The following is a 20,884-nucleotide window of genomic DNA, read 5'->3' as shown; positions in this document are numbered from 1 at the left end:
CCCGATTTGAGGTCATATTTAAACAAGTATTCGTTCTTTTCAAACATAAAGGCTGCTACATGCAAATCTTTGTATTTGAAGGTCATGACAAGGCCTGAAGAACATACCTTAAATTCAATACCAGGCGTAACTTTTTCACCGCATTGGATACAACAGATGTAGGGCTACAAACATCCGGCTGTGTGTCCACCCTGATGACGCGCAACGATTCCTGGTTAAGCAACTTATCGCTTCATCCAGAAAGCTCTGGTAGGTCTCTGATGATTGATTGCTATGTTGGATGTGGGGTGGGGGAATAAATTTTAAGGTTCAATGCATTCAGGTATGTGGGGTGGTGCATGCAATGCATCCCTGTAAACTTTGCTTAAGGTAGCCCTGCACATGTGTTATTTGTACTGGCCCTTGGCTCTCTAGCTCCCAAAATTGAGTTACGTATCCCTGAATTCACTTTATTGTCAGGAATACGTACCCTTGTCATCACTTGCATGATCATGAGACTGACCATCAGCACCTTCTTTTGACATAACCTGGTCAATACCAACCAGCTCATTAACACATACACTGGGTGTGATTGACCTGGAAATAACACTTCCACAACATAAAGACAACTGCTCTAGCCCTGGGCTAAGCTCATACACCTCATTACTGCTTACCACAGGCTGAGAAAAAGGATACAGTCTGTTTAGCCCTGAGCAGAACTTGGCTATATGTCTGTAGCCACCACATTGGAAACCAGCCCCTGGTTTGTAGGGCCTCTGAGGCGTCATGGCTGGTAGAGGCCCCCACTGCTCCCTCCTGTCGTAATATCCAGAAGCCCGATACTCACCCCACAGAGCCGTGCCCACTTTCTTTTTCCACCTCCGGCTCCACTTCGACGCTTGAAACTCTTTTGTGCTTTTTCAGCATCTCTTTTTGCACCCTTCTCTGCTCTGTTCTAGGGATGCGCCGATTTTGCCGGCAAAATTTATGGAAAACTACGTTGGTAAAAGCAAAGAGCAAAATGCTGGAAAAATAGGTGGAAATTGGAAAAATGGGCACCAAGGAATGACAACTTGGCACATTTTGTATGATAAAGATCGAGATACTCTAATAGAACAGTCACGCATAGTATTAGGACAACATATGCTCATAGGAAATGGTGACTAAAGATCGAGATACTCTAATAGAGCAGTCACCACGTGCGAAATATTCTAATAGAGCAGTCACACATACTTGTAAGCTAGAGATACTGCAATTAATTTTTACTGATGCTCAGCAAAATAGAAAAATTTAGAGCAAAATATTGAGCAAAATAGGTAAAAAATAAAAGAATTGCTGGAAAGAAAAATAGGTGGAAAAAAAAGCAAAATAGGCTCATCCCTACTCTGTTCTCAGTCCGTTCTGTCTCTTTTTCGTCCTCAGGATTAGATGCTATGGGATCTTCCTGATAGTGGGCAACTGTGCCCCATCCGTGTTCGGAGTGATCGGCAATTTTATGTGCTTCTACCTTGTTACCAATGCTTGCATACCTTGCACGAGCTTTGTCCCGACTGATTCCAGGGCTGTCTACTAGTCTGGATTTGCCGCCTTTAACTTTGCTAAATCTGCTAGTGCAGAGCTAATCACTTACTCCACTCCACAGTTAAAGCAGTACTGATGCTCGTGGCCTTTCTTCTTAAACTGGAAACTGGTGTTATCGATCTTTCTGGTGACATCTTCAATGGTCTTCTCCTTGGCCATGTTGACATCCTGTTTAGCTTTGGCTATAGAAGCATCGAGCTTTTCCTCCACTTCTCATCAGAATTGGCAGGCAATCAGCAGAGTTCAATTTGAAACATATTGAACTTCTCCTCCACACGCAGCCAACCTGTACTAAACACGTGGTGTAGAGCACACTATACCAACCTAATATACTCCCTGTATCATGCAAGGCGTGATGCCAACACATTATGTATTCTTGTGGGAGCTTATTTTCTGTCTAATTCACTACGTTTAACCACCAGAAAATACATTATTTTGGAGACTATGACCATTATACAATAGTAATTACTAAACTTAAAATTCATAAAAAAAAATTAGGGATCCAAGTAATAAAACGTAGCAAAATAATAGATAATTGTTGGTGTTACAGTATAACTCAGAGTGAAATTCCCTACAATGTTGTAACAATTATTTTGTTCAATGCCAAAGTAGGAATTTTCCCACCAAGCTACAGGTGTATGTTGTAAATAAATCATTCATCTCTTGTTTCACTACTTTTTATCACTTTGAATAGCTATTAGCTAAATACAGTACATATATACAATCAAAAGTTACCTTGCACTTTTGCCTCTGTTTCACAAGCATGTGTGATGTCTTGTATAGTACTAAAATTTGGCATGTATTGTTATGGGATGGAATTTCCTAAGAAACAAAACAGAAAAGCATTAAAGGTCAGGGGCCAATTAATAGGCAGCCACAAAAGACCCACATATCACTTTAAGTTGAGTGTAATACAACCACAGCTGGTTTATATGCAGAAAAGAAACCATAAAGAGAATACTCGTGTATATAGCTACTGTGTCATATAGTACGTACCATTATCTCATCTTTACTTTCATTGCAAACAAGCCAGGATTGGTCACAAATCAAGACACACGATAGTGTGTCGTGCGGCCCAAGATGCCGGCGCGCCACACCGTGAGTATATTAACAGGAAGAAAGAAAACGCAATTTTCACACCTATGTAGCTCTGTGGTCCCTTATCCGATTGGAACCAAATTTGCTAGAGACGTGCCGCCCAGTTAGGGGAGTCTACATACCAAATTTGAAGAAAATCTCTCCAGCCATTTCCGAGATACGAGCGAACAAAATTTCGTTTTAATTTCTTCGTTTTTTTCTTCTTCTTCATCTTCATTTCGCACACTTCGCAAAATTCGCCATAAAACACGAATGCGTGCTCGGATTGGGCTGAAATTTGGCACACTTAAAGGGCTCATTAAGGCGGATCTCCGTACCAACTTTGGTAGAAATCCGATGAATATTCACGGTGTTATTAGCGATTATTTGCGTAAAATAAGGTCGAAGGTCTGTCACGCCTACAGGGTAAACCCCTTGGAGGAATCAGTTGAAAATTGATATGTAGATGGAGCAACCATCGTAGGAGTGCCTTTTTGTGGTTTGAAAGGAATCGGGATAAAGACCATGGAGATATGACACAAAACCCATCCTGTGTCAAAATTACGCGATCGATTTTTATGAATAAAAAAAACTATTAGTTTTCGTGTCTACCAGGCAAACCGCTCAGAGCAACGAGCTGAAAATCAGTATGTAGCTGGAATAATCATCATAGAAAGTTCTTGCAGTAGTACAGAAGAATCAGAGTACAAATCACTGAGTTATGATTCGAAAGGCAACTACGTGCATAAAATGCGAGATCGAGATACTCTAATAGAACAGTCACCCTAATAAAGCATTCAGCTGCATGTATAATTTACACAGTTATATTACATTGCAAGTTATTCGGTAGGGAATTCAGCTACAAACAAGTCACCCTGTAGTCAGATCAGCTAGAAGAAGGTACCTAATACAGAGTTCAGCTACAAAGAAGCCATCATGTAGAGAGTTCAGCTCAAATAAATCACCCTGTGGAGAATTCAGCTACAAACAAATTGCCCTGTAGAGAGATCAGCTAGAAGAAGTTAACTTGTAGACAGTTCAGCTAGAAGAAATTACATTGTAGAGAGTTCAGCAGCAAACAAATCACCCAGTAGAAAGTTCCGCTATGAACAGATCACACTATAGAGAGTTCAGTTAGAAACAAGTCATCCTGTAGATAGATCAGCTAGAAGAAGTCACTTTGTAGAGAGTTCAGCTACAAAGAAACCACCATGTAAGAGAGTTCAGATGCAAACAAATCACCTGTAGTTAGTTCAGCTAGGAACAAGTCACCCTGTACAGAGATCAGCTAGAAACAAGTCACCCTGTAGAGAGTTCAGCTAGAAGAAGTTACATTGTAGAGAGTTCAGCTGCAAAGAAACTACCATGTAGAGAGTTCAGCTGCAAACAAATCTACCTGTAGAGACTTCAAATACAAACAAATCAACCTGTAGAAAGATCAGCTAGAAGAAGTTACCTTGTAGAGAGTCCAGCTACAAACAGACCTCCCTGTAGAGAGATCAGCTAGAAGAAGTTACATTGTAGAGAGTTCAGCTACAAAGAAACTACCATGTAGAGAGTTCAGCTACAAACAAGTCACCCTGTATAGAGTTCAGCTAGAAGAAGTTACATTGTAGAGAGTTCAGCTACAAAGAAACTACCATGTAGAGAGTTCAGCTGCAAACAAATTGCCCTGTAGAGAATTCAGCTACAAACAAATTGCCCTGTAGAAAGATCAGCTAGAAGAAGTTACCTTGTAGAGAGTTCAGCTACAAACAAATCACCCTGTAGAGGGTTCAGCTACAAACAAGTCACCCTGTAGAGAGTTCAGCTAGAAGAAGTTACATTGTAGAGAGTTCAGTTACAAAGAAACTACCATGTAGAGAGTTCAGCTGCAAACAAATTGCCCTGTAGAGGATTCAGCTACAAACAAATCACCCTGTAGAAAGATCAGCTAGAAGAAGTTACCTTGTAGAGAATTCAGCTACAAACAAATTGCCCTGTAGAAAGATCAGCTAGAAGAAGTTACCTTGTAGAGAGTTCAACTACAAACAAATCACCCTGTAGAGGGTTCAGCTACAAACAAGTCACCCTGTAGAGAGTTCAGCTAGAAGAAGTTACATTGTAGAGAGTTCAGTTACAAAGAAACTACCATGTAGAGAGTTCAGCTGCAAACAAATTGCCCTGTAGAGAATTCAGCTACAAACAAATCACCCTGTAGAAAGATCAGCTAGAAGAAGTTACCTTGTAGAGAATTCAGCTACAAACAAATCACCCTGTAGAAAGATCATCTAGAAGAAGTTACCTTGTAGAGAGTTCAGCTACAAACAAATCACCCTGTAGAGAGTTCAGCTAGAAACAAGTTACCCTGTAGAGAGTTCAGCTAGAAGAAGTTACATTGTAGAGAGTTTCTGAATAAGCTACAAAGAAACTACCATGTAGAAAGTTCAGCTGCAAACAAATTGCCCTGTAGAAAGATCAGCTAGAAGAAGTTACCTTGTAGAGAGTTCAGCTAGAAACAAGTTACACTGTAGAGAGATCAGCTAGAAACAAGTCACCCTGTAGATAGTTCAGCTAGAAGAAGTCCCATTGTAGAGAGTTCAGCTACAAAGAAACTACCATGTAGAGAGTTCAGCTGCAAACAAATTGCCCTGTAGAGAATTCAGCTACAAACAAATCACCCTGTAGAAAGATCAGCTAGAAGAAGTTACCTTGTAGAGAATTCAGCTACAAACAAATCAACCTGTAGAGAGTTCAGCTAGAAACAAGTTACCCTGTAGAGAGTTCAGCTAGATGAAGTTACATCGTAGAGAGTTCAGCTACAAAGAAACTACCATGTAGAGAGTTCAGCTGCAAACAAATTGCCCTGTAGAGACAAACAAATCACCCTGTAGAAAGATCAGCTAGAAGAAGTTACCTTGTAGAGAATTCAGTTACAAACAAATCACCCTGTAGAGAGTTCAGCTAGAAACAAGTTACACTGTAGAGAGATCAGCTAGAAACAAGTCACCCTGTAGAGAGTTCAGCTAGAAGAAGTCACATTGTAGAGAGTTCAGCTACAAAGAAACTACCATGTAGAGAGCTCGGCTGCAAACAAATTGCCCTGTAGAGAATTCAGCTACAAACAAATCACCCTGTAGAAAGATCAGCTAGAAGAAGTTACCTTGTAGAGAATTCAGTTACAAACAAATCAACCTGTAGAGAGTTCAGCTAGAAACAAGTTACCCTGTAGAGAGTTCAGCTAGAAGAAGTTACATTGTAGAGAATTCAGCTACAAAGAAACTACCATGTAGAGAGTTCAGCTGCAAACAAATTGCCCTGTAGAAAGATCAGCTAGACGAAGTTACCTTGTAGAGAGTTCAGCTACAAACAAATCATCCTGTAGAGAGTTTAGCTAGAAACAAGTCACCCTGTAGAGAGTTCAGCTAGAAGAAGTCACATTGTAGAGAGTTCAGCTACAAAGAAACTACCATGTAGAGAGTTCAGCTGCAAACAAATTGCCCTGTAGAGACAAACAAATCACCCTGTAGAAAGATCAGCTAGAAGAAGTTACCTTGTAGAGAATTCAGCTACAAACCAATCAACCTGTAGAGAGTTCAGCTAGAAACAAGTTACACTGTAGAGAGATCAGCTAGAAACAAGTCACCCTGTAGAGAGTTCAGCTAGAAGAAGTCACATTGTAGAGAGTTCAGCTACGAAGAAACTACCATTTAGAGAGTTAAGCTGCAAACAAATTTCCCTGTAGAGAATTCAGCTACAAACAAATCACCCTGTAAAAAGATCAGCTAGAAGAAGTTACCTTGTGGAGAGTTCAGCTACAAGCAAATCTCCCTGTAGAGAGTTCAGCTAGAAACAAGTTACCCTGTAGAGAGTTCAGCTAGAAGAAGTTACATTGTAGAGAGTTCAGCTACAAAGAAACTACTATGTAGATAGTTCAGCTGCAAACAAATTGCCCTGTAGAGACAAACAAATCACCCTGTAGAAAGATCAGCTAGAAGAAGTTACCTTGTAGAGAATTCAGCTACAAACAAATCACCCTGTAGAGAGTTCAGCTAGAAACAAGTCACCCTGTAGAGAGTTCAGCTAGAAGAAGTTACATCGTAGAGAGTTCAGCTACAAAGAAACTACCATTTAGAGAGTTCAGCTGCAAACAAATTGCCCTGTAGAGACAAACAAATCACCCTGTAGAAAGATCAGCTAGAAGAAGTTACCTTGTAGAGAATTCAGTTACAAACAAATCACCCTGTAGAGAGTTCAGCTAGAAACAAGTTACACTGTAGAGAGATCAGCTAGAAACAAGTCACCCTGTAGAGAGTTCAGCTAGAAGAAGTTACATTGTAGAGAGTTCAGCTACAAAGAAACTACCATGTAGAGAGTTCAGCTGCAAACAAATTTCCCTGTAGAGAATTCAGCTACAAACAAATCACCCTGTAGAAAGATCAGCTGGAAGAAATTACCTCGTAGAGAGTTTAGCTACAAACAAATCACCCTGTAGAGAGTTCAGCTACAAACAAGTCATCCGGTAGAGAGATCTACTAGAAGGATCACCTTGCAGAGAGGTCAGCTACAAAGAAATCACCCTGCTTCATCTTTTCTTCTTCCTGTAGTAAAGAAAAAATGACTGGTTATAAAGCCCTAAAGCCGGCCATAAGCCGGATTTGGGGTATACAAATACAAAAAGAAGTGAAATTTAATCCAAAACAGCCAAGCTGTAAAAAAAGAGTGCGGCCCTGAGAAAGGCTATGGTGAAAAAAGATGTGAAATCCAAGGTGGCGGCCAAGAAATGGCTGTGATGGTAGGTTAATGGTAAAAAGTTTAATAACAACAATTCAGGTGAATTTGGTGCCGCTTGGTCTTGGCACAAAATTCACCTGAATTGTTGTCATTAAAATTTTTACCATTAACCTACCATCACAGCCATTTCTTGGCCGCCACCTTGGATTTCACATCTTTTTTCACCATAGCCTTTCTCAGGGCCGCACTCTTTTTTTACAGCTTGGCTGTTTTGGATTAGATATATATATACATGCCACTTTAGTGTGGGCATTCAAAGGCGCCGCTCGGTGTGTAACTCGCATATTGCCCGGGCAATATCATGGGAAAGCGGTTGGCCAATGACTTTGATACCCAGCCAGTTCAAAGAATCAATGCACTTTGACTCGTCATATTGAGTAACATAGAGCTTTGTATTGTGGGACTCGTTTTTGTAGTAGTTGCTAAGCTTAGTACATAGGCTAAGATAGACTAGTTGGTTGTTACTAAAGGCTAATGAAGGCATAAAATAATCGTTTGGGCGATTGTGCATGCGTATTTCTACCCACCGCGTATCAGCCTTTGAACAGACCACGGAACAGCAAAGCTACTACTGCTATGTTGAAGTAGGTTAGTAACTTACAGTCTTAAGTACTTAACTTGATATAATAACTTACTTACTGTCCCAATAGCGAAGTTAGTTGGCTTAACTTAGTACAAAAATGATAACAATATAAACTCCAACCCAAAATTGCAAGTTTTCTAACATTGCGTGTTGAAGCATAGTAACGTATTAATGACGTTTTAACGTATGGACAACGTTTTGATGGCTATTAGCCCATGCTATTAAAGCCACGATCGATCTTCAGATGCTACTGTATAAAACAAACGGGATGGGTTCTCGTTAGTTCTTTCATCTATTAAGTGAGTGCACCCCAAGTGATATATATCACTTATACCACGGCTGCTTGGGCATTTTGCTGACATATACACCCGCAGCCCTCAGGCTTTGGGTGTATATATCAGCAAAATCTCTTGCAGCCATGGTATAACTATTACACACACACACACACACATATATATATATATGTATATGTGTGTGTGTGACCGGATCTGCGAAAGCCCGACACAATAGTGCATTTTTTGAATTCCTGTTTATTAAATATTTGTAATCTACTTAGCCAAGTGTACCTTCTGGCAATGTTTCAGCCTCATGTGCCAAGAACTTTCAGAGTTACAGCTCTACAAAGTAGCAACAACAGAAAAATTGATTTGTACAGTAAGTATATGGAAAATATATTACAGGTGCTTACTAAAATGGTTGTAACTTACGAATGGATTGACGTACTGGGCTGAAAGTTTCACCATCATGTTTGCCATGGATAGAGAAATCATTTACTGATTACGTTTGTCCTTCTATCACCTTTTTTCACTGCATACAAAGGCAAAAATCACGAAGAAAAATTGATCTCTTATGATTGCTTCAACATGGCATAAACAAATGCTTATAACTTGCATATCCTTTGGTCAACTGCACCAAAACAAAGATTTTCCAACTCCTGTTGAGTCGGCGAATAATATAATAACTAGGTTTTAATTGTTAGTACCTTCCTTCGCTAAGAAAAAGGCATTCACAAAAATACAATTTTTTTCAATAATACGCAAATATTTCACCCATTGTTTTCAATGCTTTATACTGGAAATTTAGGCTTGCACTATTGTGTCGGGTTTTCGCAGATCCGGTCACATATGTATGTACATATATGTGTGTTTGTGTGTGTATGTGTATGTATAATACTTAGACTACAACAAGTTGAAATACTCGAATTTCATTGGCTACTTACCGGTATCTAAATCCTGTAGATCCTTTGTCCATGTCTCAATAGATCCCTGTCTCTAGGGCGACACAAAACACGGTAATTATGTGCCTTTAACATTGGCAACGCATGGGTGTTTAACTGGATAGTAAGTGCCATTACAAACTGTTCTACTCGTGGATGCTACATTTCCCGTGTTACAAGCAGCTGGAAAGCTACAACAAGCAGCAGTGAAGGTACACGAATGAGCTGTGGTCTAAATTAGTTAGACATCAAAACACAGGGTTCTATGGAATTTACAGTAGATTCCCGAAGGCCCTATGTTGTGGTGCACGAGTAAAACGAGGTCGTTACTACAGGGCCTGGGGGTTTCTAAATTCCTTAGAATCCTGTGTTCCAATGTCTAACTATTTTAGACCACAGCCCATTGTTGTACTTCATAGCTGCATGTTGTACCTTTACAGCTGCTTGTGGCATGAAAATGGCATGAGAAATGTAGTGTTAACAAGCCCAATACACCTCCCTGTGACTTGTCACACACTTTACAGCACTTTTCATCCAGTTAAATATCCATGTGTTGTCAATGTAACAGGAGCGTAATTGCCGTGTTTTGTATCATCTCAGAGACAGGGATCTATTGAGACATGAACAAGGGATTTCCAAGATTTACATAGATACCTGAAATATATAAATATATATTTATATTGATTTATTATGATATATTAACACAGGTTCTAAAATGGTACTCCAGGAACAACTAAGTTATAAGCATAAACGCATCGAAAAAGGTTGGTGAATTGACATATTGCATTTCATAACACTATTCTCAGTATTAGTAGTTCATGTTTTGTTGTTGCTTCAGTGATTCATTTTAGTGTGTCCAGTGTATGTATATTTTAAAAATTGTTTGACACCATAGCAGTTGTAGACTTCAATACTGATGACTGGGAAGCACACAAAAATGCTACATAGACACTGATACAAGATGTAGTACACACACAAGCACAATGCAAGCACAGACAGTGCTGTATTCACATCCTGTACAAGTAATATAGAGTAATAACAGAGACAGATAAGCTGCCAAGTATATAGAAGAGTCGAACACACAGCAACAAAGAAGAAAGCACAACCGGAGATTGATATTGATTCTGAATTAATTTTCTCATATTAAGAAAGGCTCTGCTTCTGCAGACCTTCCCAACCCACATGGCTTACGTACTTGGTGAAAAATACTGTCATCATTCATACAAGCTGTGAATGCTGAATTCTCTAAGGTTGTTGAAAGTCAGTTAGCAACAGTAGATGGAACAGTTTCTTGTTCAAGTAAGCCCTATTTTTGTAGAGTTCAATGCCAGTTATTTCAAACTGATGAAAGGAGCTGCAGAACATGACATCACAGTCTCTATTAGTTATTTTAAAAGGAAATATCATGATCTTTATTTGAACCATGCAAAGATTAAAGAATCTTTACCTAGATTAAATACCGTAGTAGTACAGCGCTCAGTAGATTTGAAGGATTCAGGTGATAAGGAAATACCTGAAGAAGTTCAAACTTTACCTCATAAGAAGTAAGGATGACCTCTACTGATTGGCAAAGAGTTTGACAAAGAAGTCCAGAACTACCATACATATTTTGAGAGAGATGACTACAGAATTTTATTTTATTTTTTTTGCACAACTGCAAAAGGCATTTTCATGAATCATGATTCAAAAAGAAGACTAAATTGAGTACTGTATCGGCCAGGTACTTCAGTAAATGGGATATGTGAAGAGAAGGGCCACCACCTCTGCCTCAGGAAAGGAAACTGTTGTAAGTTCAAAGGAAAACTTTTTTGGCAGACAAGAATGCTATCTGCATGCATGAGATCCCTAGAGGTGCAACAAATTTTGATGAAGTTGGCATACATTCCATTCCTGTGATGCAATGAAGGAAAGGATAATAACATGTCGATATCATTGTTAATCGACAAGATACAGATAACAGCTGTGTTTACTGGTACACATGTATACATAGGGGCTTTGTGCCCTCAGTCAAACTTAACTCTCACACATAATCATTAGTCTAACGAATGCGCCATGAGAGAAAATTTCGTCAAATTATAATAATCACCCACATATAATTTTGATAATTTTAAGGAGATAATTTTAAGGATCAAATCACACAGACGTACTCATGTCTTTAGATGATAACAAAATCAATCTCATTGTTACTGTTACAGTAATGACAGGTTACAGCCTCTGTTGACCTCAGTATCAGTAAATCGCCAAGGACTTTTGTGACAAAATTTCAAAAGTGGTATGCCAAACAAACGTGTGTTCAATTGAAGAAGCAAGAAACAGTAGAAAGTTAACCAATCAGTTGAAAGTTAAGCACTGTTAAGCTAAGTGCAAAGTGGATGGTCAATTATACAATCATTGCCAGACATTGTCCATAATGGCTTTAAGGAAGTTGGAATTGTTAGTTGTCTTGATGATTAGCTGAACTATTTCCAAACCATACTATATAGCTAGTAACGTATTATACTAGACATTGATAGGCACTGTTATCACATTTTGGTTACAGTACATGAATATCACAGTCGATGTATTTAGTAATTGTAGGATCTCCATTATCCGAACACTTGTGTGCCAGTTCAATCATAAATTTTAAAGTGTTCAGATAACTGAATTTGCTCAGATAAAGGATGCCCATTCGTTTATATACAGAGTTCTGTTCAACTATTCTAATAGAACATACACTTACTCTAATAAAACATTCACCTAATGACAAAATACTCTAATAGAGCAGTCAGTTGTACAGTTTGGATAATCGAGGGTTCAGATAAACGAGATTTGAATAATCGAGGTCCTACTGTTCATGAATCAATTATCACACAATAGAAAGTTTATTATAGCAAAGGAAATGCTACATGTTATCTAAAGTGATATCTCACCAATTGCTGGTCAAACTTCAGTTTGCGAGTAGTTTCCTTGAAGGAAATTACTGTAACAAATACTATGCTAAGTACTCCATAATCCTTCAATGCCTTCTGCTTTTGACAGTGCACAAACTTTGTGGCAACATTTTCTTTACATGAAACAAGGCTTGAATAATTTTCTTACTTTCCTCATCCGCAGTGTTAAACAGTGAATCATCATTCTTAACCCTCACCAATGAAACAATTTAGTGATACCGAGCTGAATAAAAGATAATACTTGATTTTCTGACCATTGTGTTACCCTGTCTTGTGAAAAAGTTGAATAAAAGCCATTTATGTTGCGGCATACAGTAAGTAACTCTTGCACATAAATCATGATGAAGTCGGACAGTTCATTTCCCTTCCACATCATAGTTCTTTGGCTTCATTTTAGGTGGAGACAATTCTGGTGAAATACAACTCAGAAACATTGATTATCACCTTTGTTTTCATCACAGTAGAACTGCTCCTCTATAGGTTGAAACTTTCCGAGTAGCTATACTCATGCTGTAAGCTGACCTGCTACAAGTTTAGATTGCTGGCTCACAGTCCTGCTATAGGTGAGACTGTTGGGTAACTAAACTACCCCACTGTAGACGGACACTGCTGACTGGCTACTTCTACTGTGGACTGATGCTGATTAGTTGACTTATCAGAATTGTGTGAGAGTTCAATCAGTTTTTTTTTCTCTTCATTCCTTCTGTAGAGGTTTGAGAAAAGCATCAAAATGTGCAGTATTTCTAGAGCCCCTTGCAATAAATGAGACAATCCACCATTCACTTTACACTTAATCATACCACCATGCATCAAAACATGGAGCATATCAAAGAAACTCTGTAAAGAATATATGATGCGGTCTACGAAAAGGGGTCTTGTCTTTTCAATTTCATGTACATTTCAACCTGTAACTTGACTTGTGAATGTGGTATCACCCTGACATTTGGTCCCTTTGTACTCCTCACATAGCACTATGGTTTGGTGTAATATGAAGGTGGTAAGTTGAAAGAGTGAGGAGATATGATCAGTCAAACTTGAAAATTTGGAAAGTCTATAAGAAATCTTATCACAGACCAGGTCACATATGTCCAACAACTTTTCAACTATTGCTAATAATTTTTTTTTACTACTACAGCATGACTGTCATGTACATTTCCAACTTTGTGGTGACAACTACATGTATGAGTTTCTCTGTAAATTGGACTCTCCCACATCACCAAGTATTCATGGTAGTCATGAATCACATAGTCTATTATGAATGAAATGCCAACCTATCAGATATCTGGTTGAGAGTATCACTATTGTGATATGCCATAAATAGAATTAGAAGAATTCACCAACATTTTTTGTCAATGACTTCATTCATGAATTCACCAATAATTATTTCCTCCCACCAAACATTTTGTGCGATACCATACATAAGTTACGTAATAGAGTTTGTACAGTAGGGATCATGAAAATATGCATCTTCCTTCCAACAACAACAAAAAGTGTGACCCAGTCTGGGAAAATCGGTCTTATTGCCTATTTAAAAGGTATCGAGAAATATCAGCTTTAAGTATTCAGTATGTTGTACCCCACCGATGGTTGAAGCTATATGTGTACCAAATTTTCACTCATTATATACCAATTTCTTACCTTCCATAGCATCTACAATAGAAGTGGCCAACACTTAAGTTTCCTGCCATTTTAGATAGTTGTTAACTCAATGTTGACTCTACCAGGTAAATTTCATAAAGGGTGTTAGGTAGGGGTCGGAAGGCAGGCAAGGGATTATTTTAAAAATTAAAGAAGAAGGAGTAGGGATAAATTAGGCCAAGTTATAATTAGGCCAAGTTATAAGCCATTCAGGTATCTAAACTGGCTAAAAAAGACTTTGATTATGGATTGTGGCTTTAATTTTTTGTCTACTACATTCGTCATCCAATACTGTCGACATCATTGACTTTTTTGCTCCTCAAGTTGATTTGTTGAGTGAAAACTTCTGCAATCAGAAGGCCTGTGAAGGAGGAAGCTCAGACGGTAGCAGGAACCATTTACTCCTCTTGAGTTGTGGAACCATGGTGTCTCTCCAACGGTGTCACAAACAGTTAGTTGTACTAGTAAAGTTTTCTGTTTTTGTTACTGCTGTTTATTAGGTTCATGTTGCATTAATTTGAATTAATCTACCCTATGGCTTCTAAGAGAGGTAATCCTGAGCATAATACACACTGCCTAAAGATCACAGACAGAAACAGAACAAAAAAGGAGCAAGTGATGATCCATCCCCAATCTATTGCTTAATATGCTCAAACATGTGACCAGATCTGCGAAAACAGGACATAATTGCATTTTCTTTTAGAATTCTTGTTTATTACATATTTATAATCTACTTAGCCAAGTGTACCCACTGGCAAAGTTTCAGCTTCATATTCCAATAATTTTGGGAGTTACAGCCCTACAAAGTAGCAGCAACAGAAAAATCGATTTGTGCAGCAGGTATAGGGAACTATATATTACAGACGCTTACAAAAACGGTTGTAACTTGCTAACAAATTGAGGTATGGAGTTACAATTTTCACCATCGTGTTCGCCATGAACAGGGGGATCAATTACTGGGTACGTGTTTCCTTTACTCACCCTTTTTCACTGCATACAAAGGTGAAATTCGTGAAGAAAAATTGATTGTGTACGATCACTTAAACAAACGTTCATGTCTTTGGGTCTACTGCAACGACACAAAGATTTTCCATCTCCTCTTGAGCAGGCAAATAAGATGGTATGCAGGTTTTTATTGTTAGTTCTTTCCTTCACTAAAAATGGGGGGGTTTAAAAAGTTTACAGGATTTTTCAATAGCATGCAAGTATTTCACCTAATGTATTCAATGCTTATATACTGTAAATTTAGGCTTGTGCAATTATGTCCCTTTTTTTCAGATCCGGTCACATAGTATTGCTGAATGTGATCCAGATAAAGGCATTGATAGGGATGATGCTTTGTTTTGTGAGGGTGATTGTCAAGCATGGGTGCACAGAATGTGTGTTGGCTTAAACAAGCAGACCTACAAGGAACTTTCTGAGGAAGATTCTCCACACTGTAACATTAGCCAGCAAACAAAGGTAATTGAAGACCTTAAGATCAATACTCAACTAAATGAAACTCTTAAATCTCGCTTACTCACATCTTTTCAAGAGGTGACTATTTCTTCCATCACATCATTGAAGACCACTATTGAATCAGAAGTCAAGTCACTACATACCAAAGTCTCTGACTTAACTAAGCATGTGCAAAAATTGGAGAATGCACAGTTGGAACCAAACAGCAATGCTACTAATTCTAATAGTGTTAATTCAATCAAAGCACAAACTCAACTAAAGTTCCATCCCTTCCAGAGATCACCTCTACAGTTATGTCCATTTTAAATAAAGAAAAAGCTAAGGAGAAAAAGAAGCTGAATATCATAATTCATGTATCCAGGATACCATGAAGTGCAGTATAGCATAATAGGTAAACTTTTGTGCATATTAGGCAGGTTCCTACCCTTGGCATCCAATGGATGCTAAAATGTGTACAAGTATATATGACCAAAAGGCCGGACATTATTATAAATGGGTTTTGAAAATGTGGAATCAAAAGTGAATGGACATTGTACATTATTATTAATTGCAACAACTTGCATAATTATTTTGTCTTAACTAATCATTTATTATGCAGTATCAAACTACATAGTGTACAGTACATGATGACTACAGTCAGCTAGCTGTAAATACTGCTGCTCAAAGCATTGCAGTAAATGAGAACACATGCTGCTTTGTACAAACTGTACATTGACAGGACACTGATTGTGTGCTAAGGCTGTGGCAAAAGGAATGCTGAACACACCACAGTCATCTCCACCTTCCTACTTTTGGACTGGTGCATATGTCAACTTAGGTTTTTAGTACTATCTAAGAGGTCTAAGTGTGCTGTCCTTATCTCAGAGTCTGGAGAAGAAAAGACACTTTCACTTCATTCTTGGTACAAGAGATAGTGGATGCAACACATTAGTGGAGCCAATTGTTTAAGCAGACAATCTGTATGCCTTTTTTTTTTGACTTGCTGTTCTAGACTTGTAGCAGAGTTAGAAGCAATGCAGAAACAGTAACAAATTGTTTTCTTAGCAAACACTGTGCAAAATTAATATTATGGTAATTAAGCTGTTTCCCTTCTATAAGTAAGCACTGGTCTGATGGGGTGAATGCACTTCTCTATATGTGACCAATTCCCTTCCAAAACTTCTTCAAATTCAACACAGCTTTCTTACCTTCTTCACCATCGGATTTCTCACTAGCTACTCGATGAACCAGCATCATTGATTTCAATGGTAGGAGTGGCCACATGGGCACTTAATGGATTACGAATTGACACATTTGCTTGTGCTACATTCAGTGCATCACTACTTGTAGCTTGAATGTCATTCTGCTATTTGATGAGGTATTGCAAGGCTAGTAAAACATTCAAATTTGGGTGCCTTCTGAAATCAACTTTGCACTTTTTATTTGAAATCCTCTTTCACAGCACCAATGAATAGTAATATACAAGGGACATCTATATCCAGATCTCTTGAATACTGACAAGGACCGGTCACAATACATGAAATTGTACCTCCTTTCCTTAAAAGCAAATTGCATGGTACTGAAATCGTCCTAGGTACATGTCTAGTGATAGTATAATAACCGCAGCAAAACTATCATAAGCATTGTCAGTGTCTCTTCAGTTCTGGAGCATCCTTCCAATAATAGGCATAAAGATTTCTTTGTGAATGTAATGCCTTTGGATTACTGACAAGTACTCAAATCAATCACACATCTCGGAATGGTATCGCCACGTGCTACATGCGTCAATCAAGCAATTTGTAATTTTTTGTTGTTTGCACATCACCTTGACATTTCTTCCACAGATTTTTTTCTTTGAAGAAAAATTTTGAGAATCTGCTAAGCTTTATGTCCTCAAAAATGAGTAGCCTTATGGTAGCACTCTTTCCTTTGATGTATGTGCCTACAGTACTGTTCACAGACAACGTCACGTGTGGCCTTTATGACACACATGTGTAGCATGCACACTACATGCTCATGTGTGCTACATAATTGTAATTTATTGTGTACATCGTCTTTTATCCTAGAGGTATTTCTATTGACACTCACCTTGAGTCAAAAGCATGATCAATTGGACCTTATATGACAGGCAGACTATTACTATATATCTAGCTACGTGCATGCGTATTCATTGCATAGCATATAGTTCACTGCTTTCAATAAGTGATTGTACTGTACAACTAAGGAATATTCCTTGGATTACTACCACCTTTACTGATTTGGCAGAAGTATAGTATAATTAACAACAACCTATAATAATGGAGGTAACACTGTAGTTTATACTGTATAAATTCTTGCATAGTACATAATGCCTTTCAGAAGGTGGGAAGATGGGAATTCAGCAGCTGCAGTGTGACAACCTGTTAAAGAAATATTATACAACTATTATTCATTAACAGAGTTTCAGTATGTACATCTTGTACTTTTTCAAAAATGTGACCAAATTTTGGAAAATCACCCATATGAGCACATTTGACACCTAAATATTTAATGATCACATCACAAACTTTATAGTGCAAATCTATTTTTAATGGTTGTAAGCCATTCTCAATACCTTAAATTACAAGAAAATTCTTGAAATGTTTTAAAACTATGCCCTGCTCTTATTAGCAACCCACTAAACATGAAAATTCTAATTATTTCATGTGTGCCCATATGGGTGATTTCCAAAATTCAGTCACAAATAGTGACCAGTGGCTGTAGTGTGTCAACCTGTTAAATACAGAAAATGAACATAAATTAAACACATAACTCAGTATACAGTATATATGTGAAGTTAAAATGCATAGCTAAGTAGCTACAGTGCAGTACGTACATAACTACAATGATACACAACAGATGAACAGTCGTGTGTAACTATCTGCAAACACAATTTATCTTGCACGGTGCTCATTACCAGCATGTGTAATACCTAGATTAATGTATATGTATGCTCAGGTTCAGTTCAGTATGCTTTTACGTGTGGCTTGCAAGTAGGTATGTGTCACATGTGTAGCGAACAAGGCAAGTACACACACTCGTGATGTTGCTTGTGAACGGTACGTACTGTATGTGGTGTCCAGAGATAAGTAGCAAATGTAAAGAAAAATTTGGAACTTTACAGGCTAGGAGAAGTCATTAAAACTAAAAGTGCTTACACAAGTGGAATGTCACCTGAAGTACAAATTTAATCCCTACTTTAGCCATGCTGGTTTATTGATAGTTATATGGGCTAAAGTAGAATATAATTTGCACTTCAGTTTATAATAGCCTTGCTAAGCACTTTTTATTGAATTGATCCCTACCAGCTTGTAACATTCATACTATTATTTACTTTACTTATGGTAATACTGTACGTATATAGCTAACTATAGAAGTTGAGGGCTGTGCAGCTCCCAGTTTATTGTCATTGAAATAATACACGTCTCCATCATGTTTCACAACAGGTATAAAATGTCCACCGCCTCCACTACTACCACCCAACTATGTGTGTCGGCAATCTCCTTTAAATGAAATGGTCAGTAAATTATGTCAATCCACCATTGACCCTAATAGTTATGGAACAAGTTTAACAGTTACTGGAGTTGGTGGATTTGGCAAGACTTCTATTGTCACTGCTTTATGTCATCATCCTGTGATAAAAGAACAATTTACAGATGGTGTTGTGTTCATAGAACTTGAACCACAAGTTACTGATCCTAATATGAAACTGAGAGGGTTGTATAATTTATTAACTGATAAACAGTGTGATTTTAATGTTGTTGATAAACAAATCAATCAACTTACAAGTCTTTATTGTCGTAATCTTCTTGTCATTATTGATGATGTGTGGCATGTTGAAGATGCTGAGCCAATGGTGAAGGCATTTAGTAACTGTAAAATAGTCCTCACTACCAGGATGAATGACATTGAACAATACATACCTACCAAACAGGTAGTTAGTGTAGGTCCAATGGAGCAAAGTGAAGCTATCTCTCTACTGACCTATGGAGTGATTGAAATCAGTCAACTGTCACAAGAGGATGTGAGCTTACTCGATGAACTAGTTCAAGATGTGAACTGTTGGCCATTGCTTCTGTCCCTTATAAGAGGACAATTGTCCCATAATCTGAAACAACATAAATTATGTTCTCATGAAGCCATCCAATTTGTACAAGCCAAATTACATGATAAAGGACTAACAGCTTTTGACAAGAATAACATAGAGAGAAGTCGTAAATATGCTGTAAAGATTTGCATTGAGATGACCTTGGAGTTACTATCAAAACCACTATTAGATAGACTGAAACCATTGATAATATGGACTGGAATTGGTAATTCTCTTCAAACTGCGGTGTTACACAATCTATGGAATATTACTGAGCATGAAGCTAGAAATGTTATTGATGTACTATGGGCCTATGGACTAGTGCAATTTACTGATGTTACAATACCTCCACATAATAATACTCAACATTGTGTGGAGGTCCATGCTGTCATCAGTCAATACATCATTGAGCGTGTGGACAGTATTGAAGTGAAGAGTCTGTTACATGATGGTTTGGATACTACTCAATCTGTTATTGATGGATTAACAGAACAATTTAAGAAGTCTTATGGCATATTTGACAGAGTGTTATGTGCAAGTGATTACTTGAAGTACAAACAATGTGAGATCGAATATCATTACTTACCCATCTATGTCAAAAGAATTAACATGTTAACTATAATCGATCCACATACTACTGTAGCGATATTACTGAGAATAAAAGAATTTCTAATGACTTCAATAAGCATTACTACATTTTTCCCATCATTGAGTGGTGAACTTGATTTACTAATCAGTGAGTGTCACAAAGTATTAAAAGATGCTCACAGATTGAGTCGAACATTAAATAAAAAGGTTCAATGTTGTCTTACTCAAAGGAACTATCACAGCTTAATCCAAACTATAGAAATTTACAGCAGAGAATATCCCATAGCAATGACAGCACAACAAGCAGTTACCATAGTGAAGAAGACAATTCCATACTGTGATGGTAAATTACTAGAGATTATCATACGGGAGTGTGAGTTCTTACAGGCAAAGACAGGTGATTATGATCAGATCACTCTGCTGATATTACCTGTTGTCAAATTATTCATTAAAGAACTCCAACTAATCCACACCTCGTTACAAGCAGGATCACCTGATATAGAAGCTACTAAACAGTATTTCTTGTCTGGACAACATGAAGAAGAGATTGGGTTAGTTGACAGCAATTACCTCATCAAGTTACAAGAGGTTGCTCCTAATATAGTAAATAAATTTATTACATAACAAGTTTCAGAAGATCTGGCTGTACAATAAGCACTTTTATCACATTAATTAACAAGAACCACAATTATATGTATATTTATATATAAAATATCAGTAGCTATAATAATTCTTTAATGTGACAGTCTATAATGTGCATATTGTTGCTAACTTGTAAATTTATCCATATCCGGTGTTAATTAAAAGTGGGAGGGGGAATTAGGGGATGACGTTAAAAGTGTTTCCAAGTTTTAGTTGTAATGACTGTGTAACAGTGTTCATTCCATACCGTATAGCTTATGACTTTACCGACATTCTGAGAGCCATTAAGAATAATTAGCATGTATGAGAAGAGAGCTCTAATATGGGGTGCTGTT

General features: G+C 37.8%; 1 protein-coding gene across 3 annotated transcripts in view; it reads left to right on the top strand.

Annotated features, from left to right (window-relative positions):
• The window catches only part of LOC136246656 (uncharacterized), a 275,289-nt gene extending 254,616 nt beyond the window's left edge, over nt 1-20,673 (top strand). For all 3 annotated transcript variants that reach the window (XM_066038190.1, XM_066038191.1, XM_066038189.1), the window contains one exon: nt 18,679-20,673. In XM_066038190.1, the coding sequence (XP_065894262.1) occupies nt 18,679-20,531 (1,853 nt within the window). In that variant the 3' untranslated portion in view covers nt 20,532-20,673. The remainder of the gene's footprint in view (nt 1-18,678) is intronic.
• Nucleotides 20,674-20,884: the final 211 nt, after the last annotated feature.

Source organism: Dysidea avara, chromosome 2, assembly GCF_963678975.1.
Source record: "Dysidea avara chromosome 2, odDysAvar1.4, whole genome shotgun sequence".
Lineage (NCBI taxonomy): Eukaryota > Metazoa > Porifera > Demospongiae > Dictyoceratida > Dysideidae > Dysidea > Dysidea avara.
Note: the sequence above shows the minus strand (reverse complement) of the source record. Positions and strands in the feature narration are given on the sequence as shown.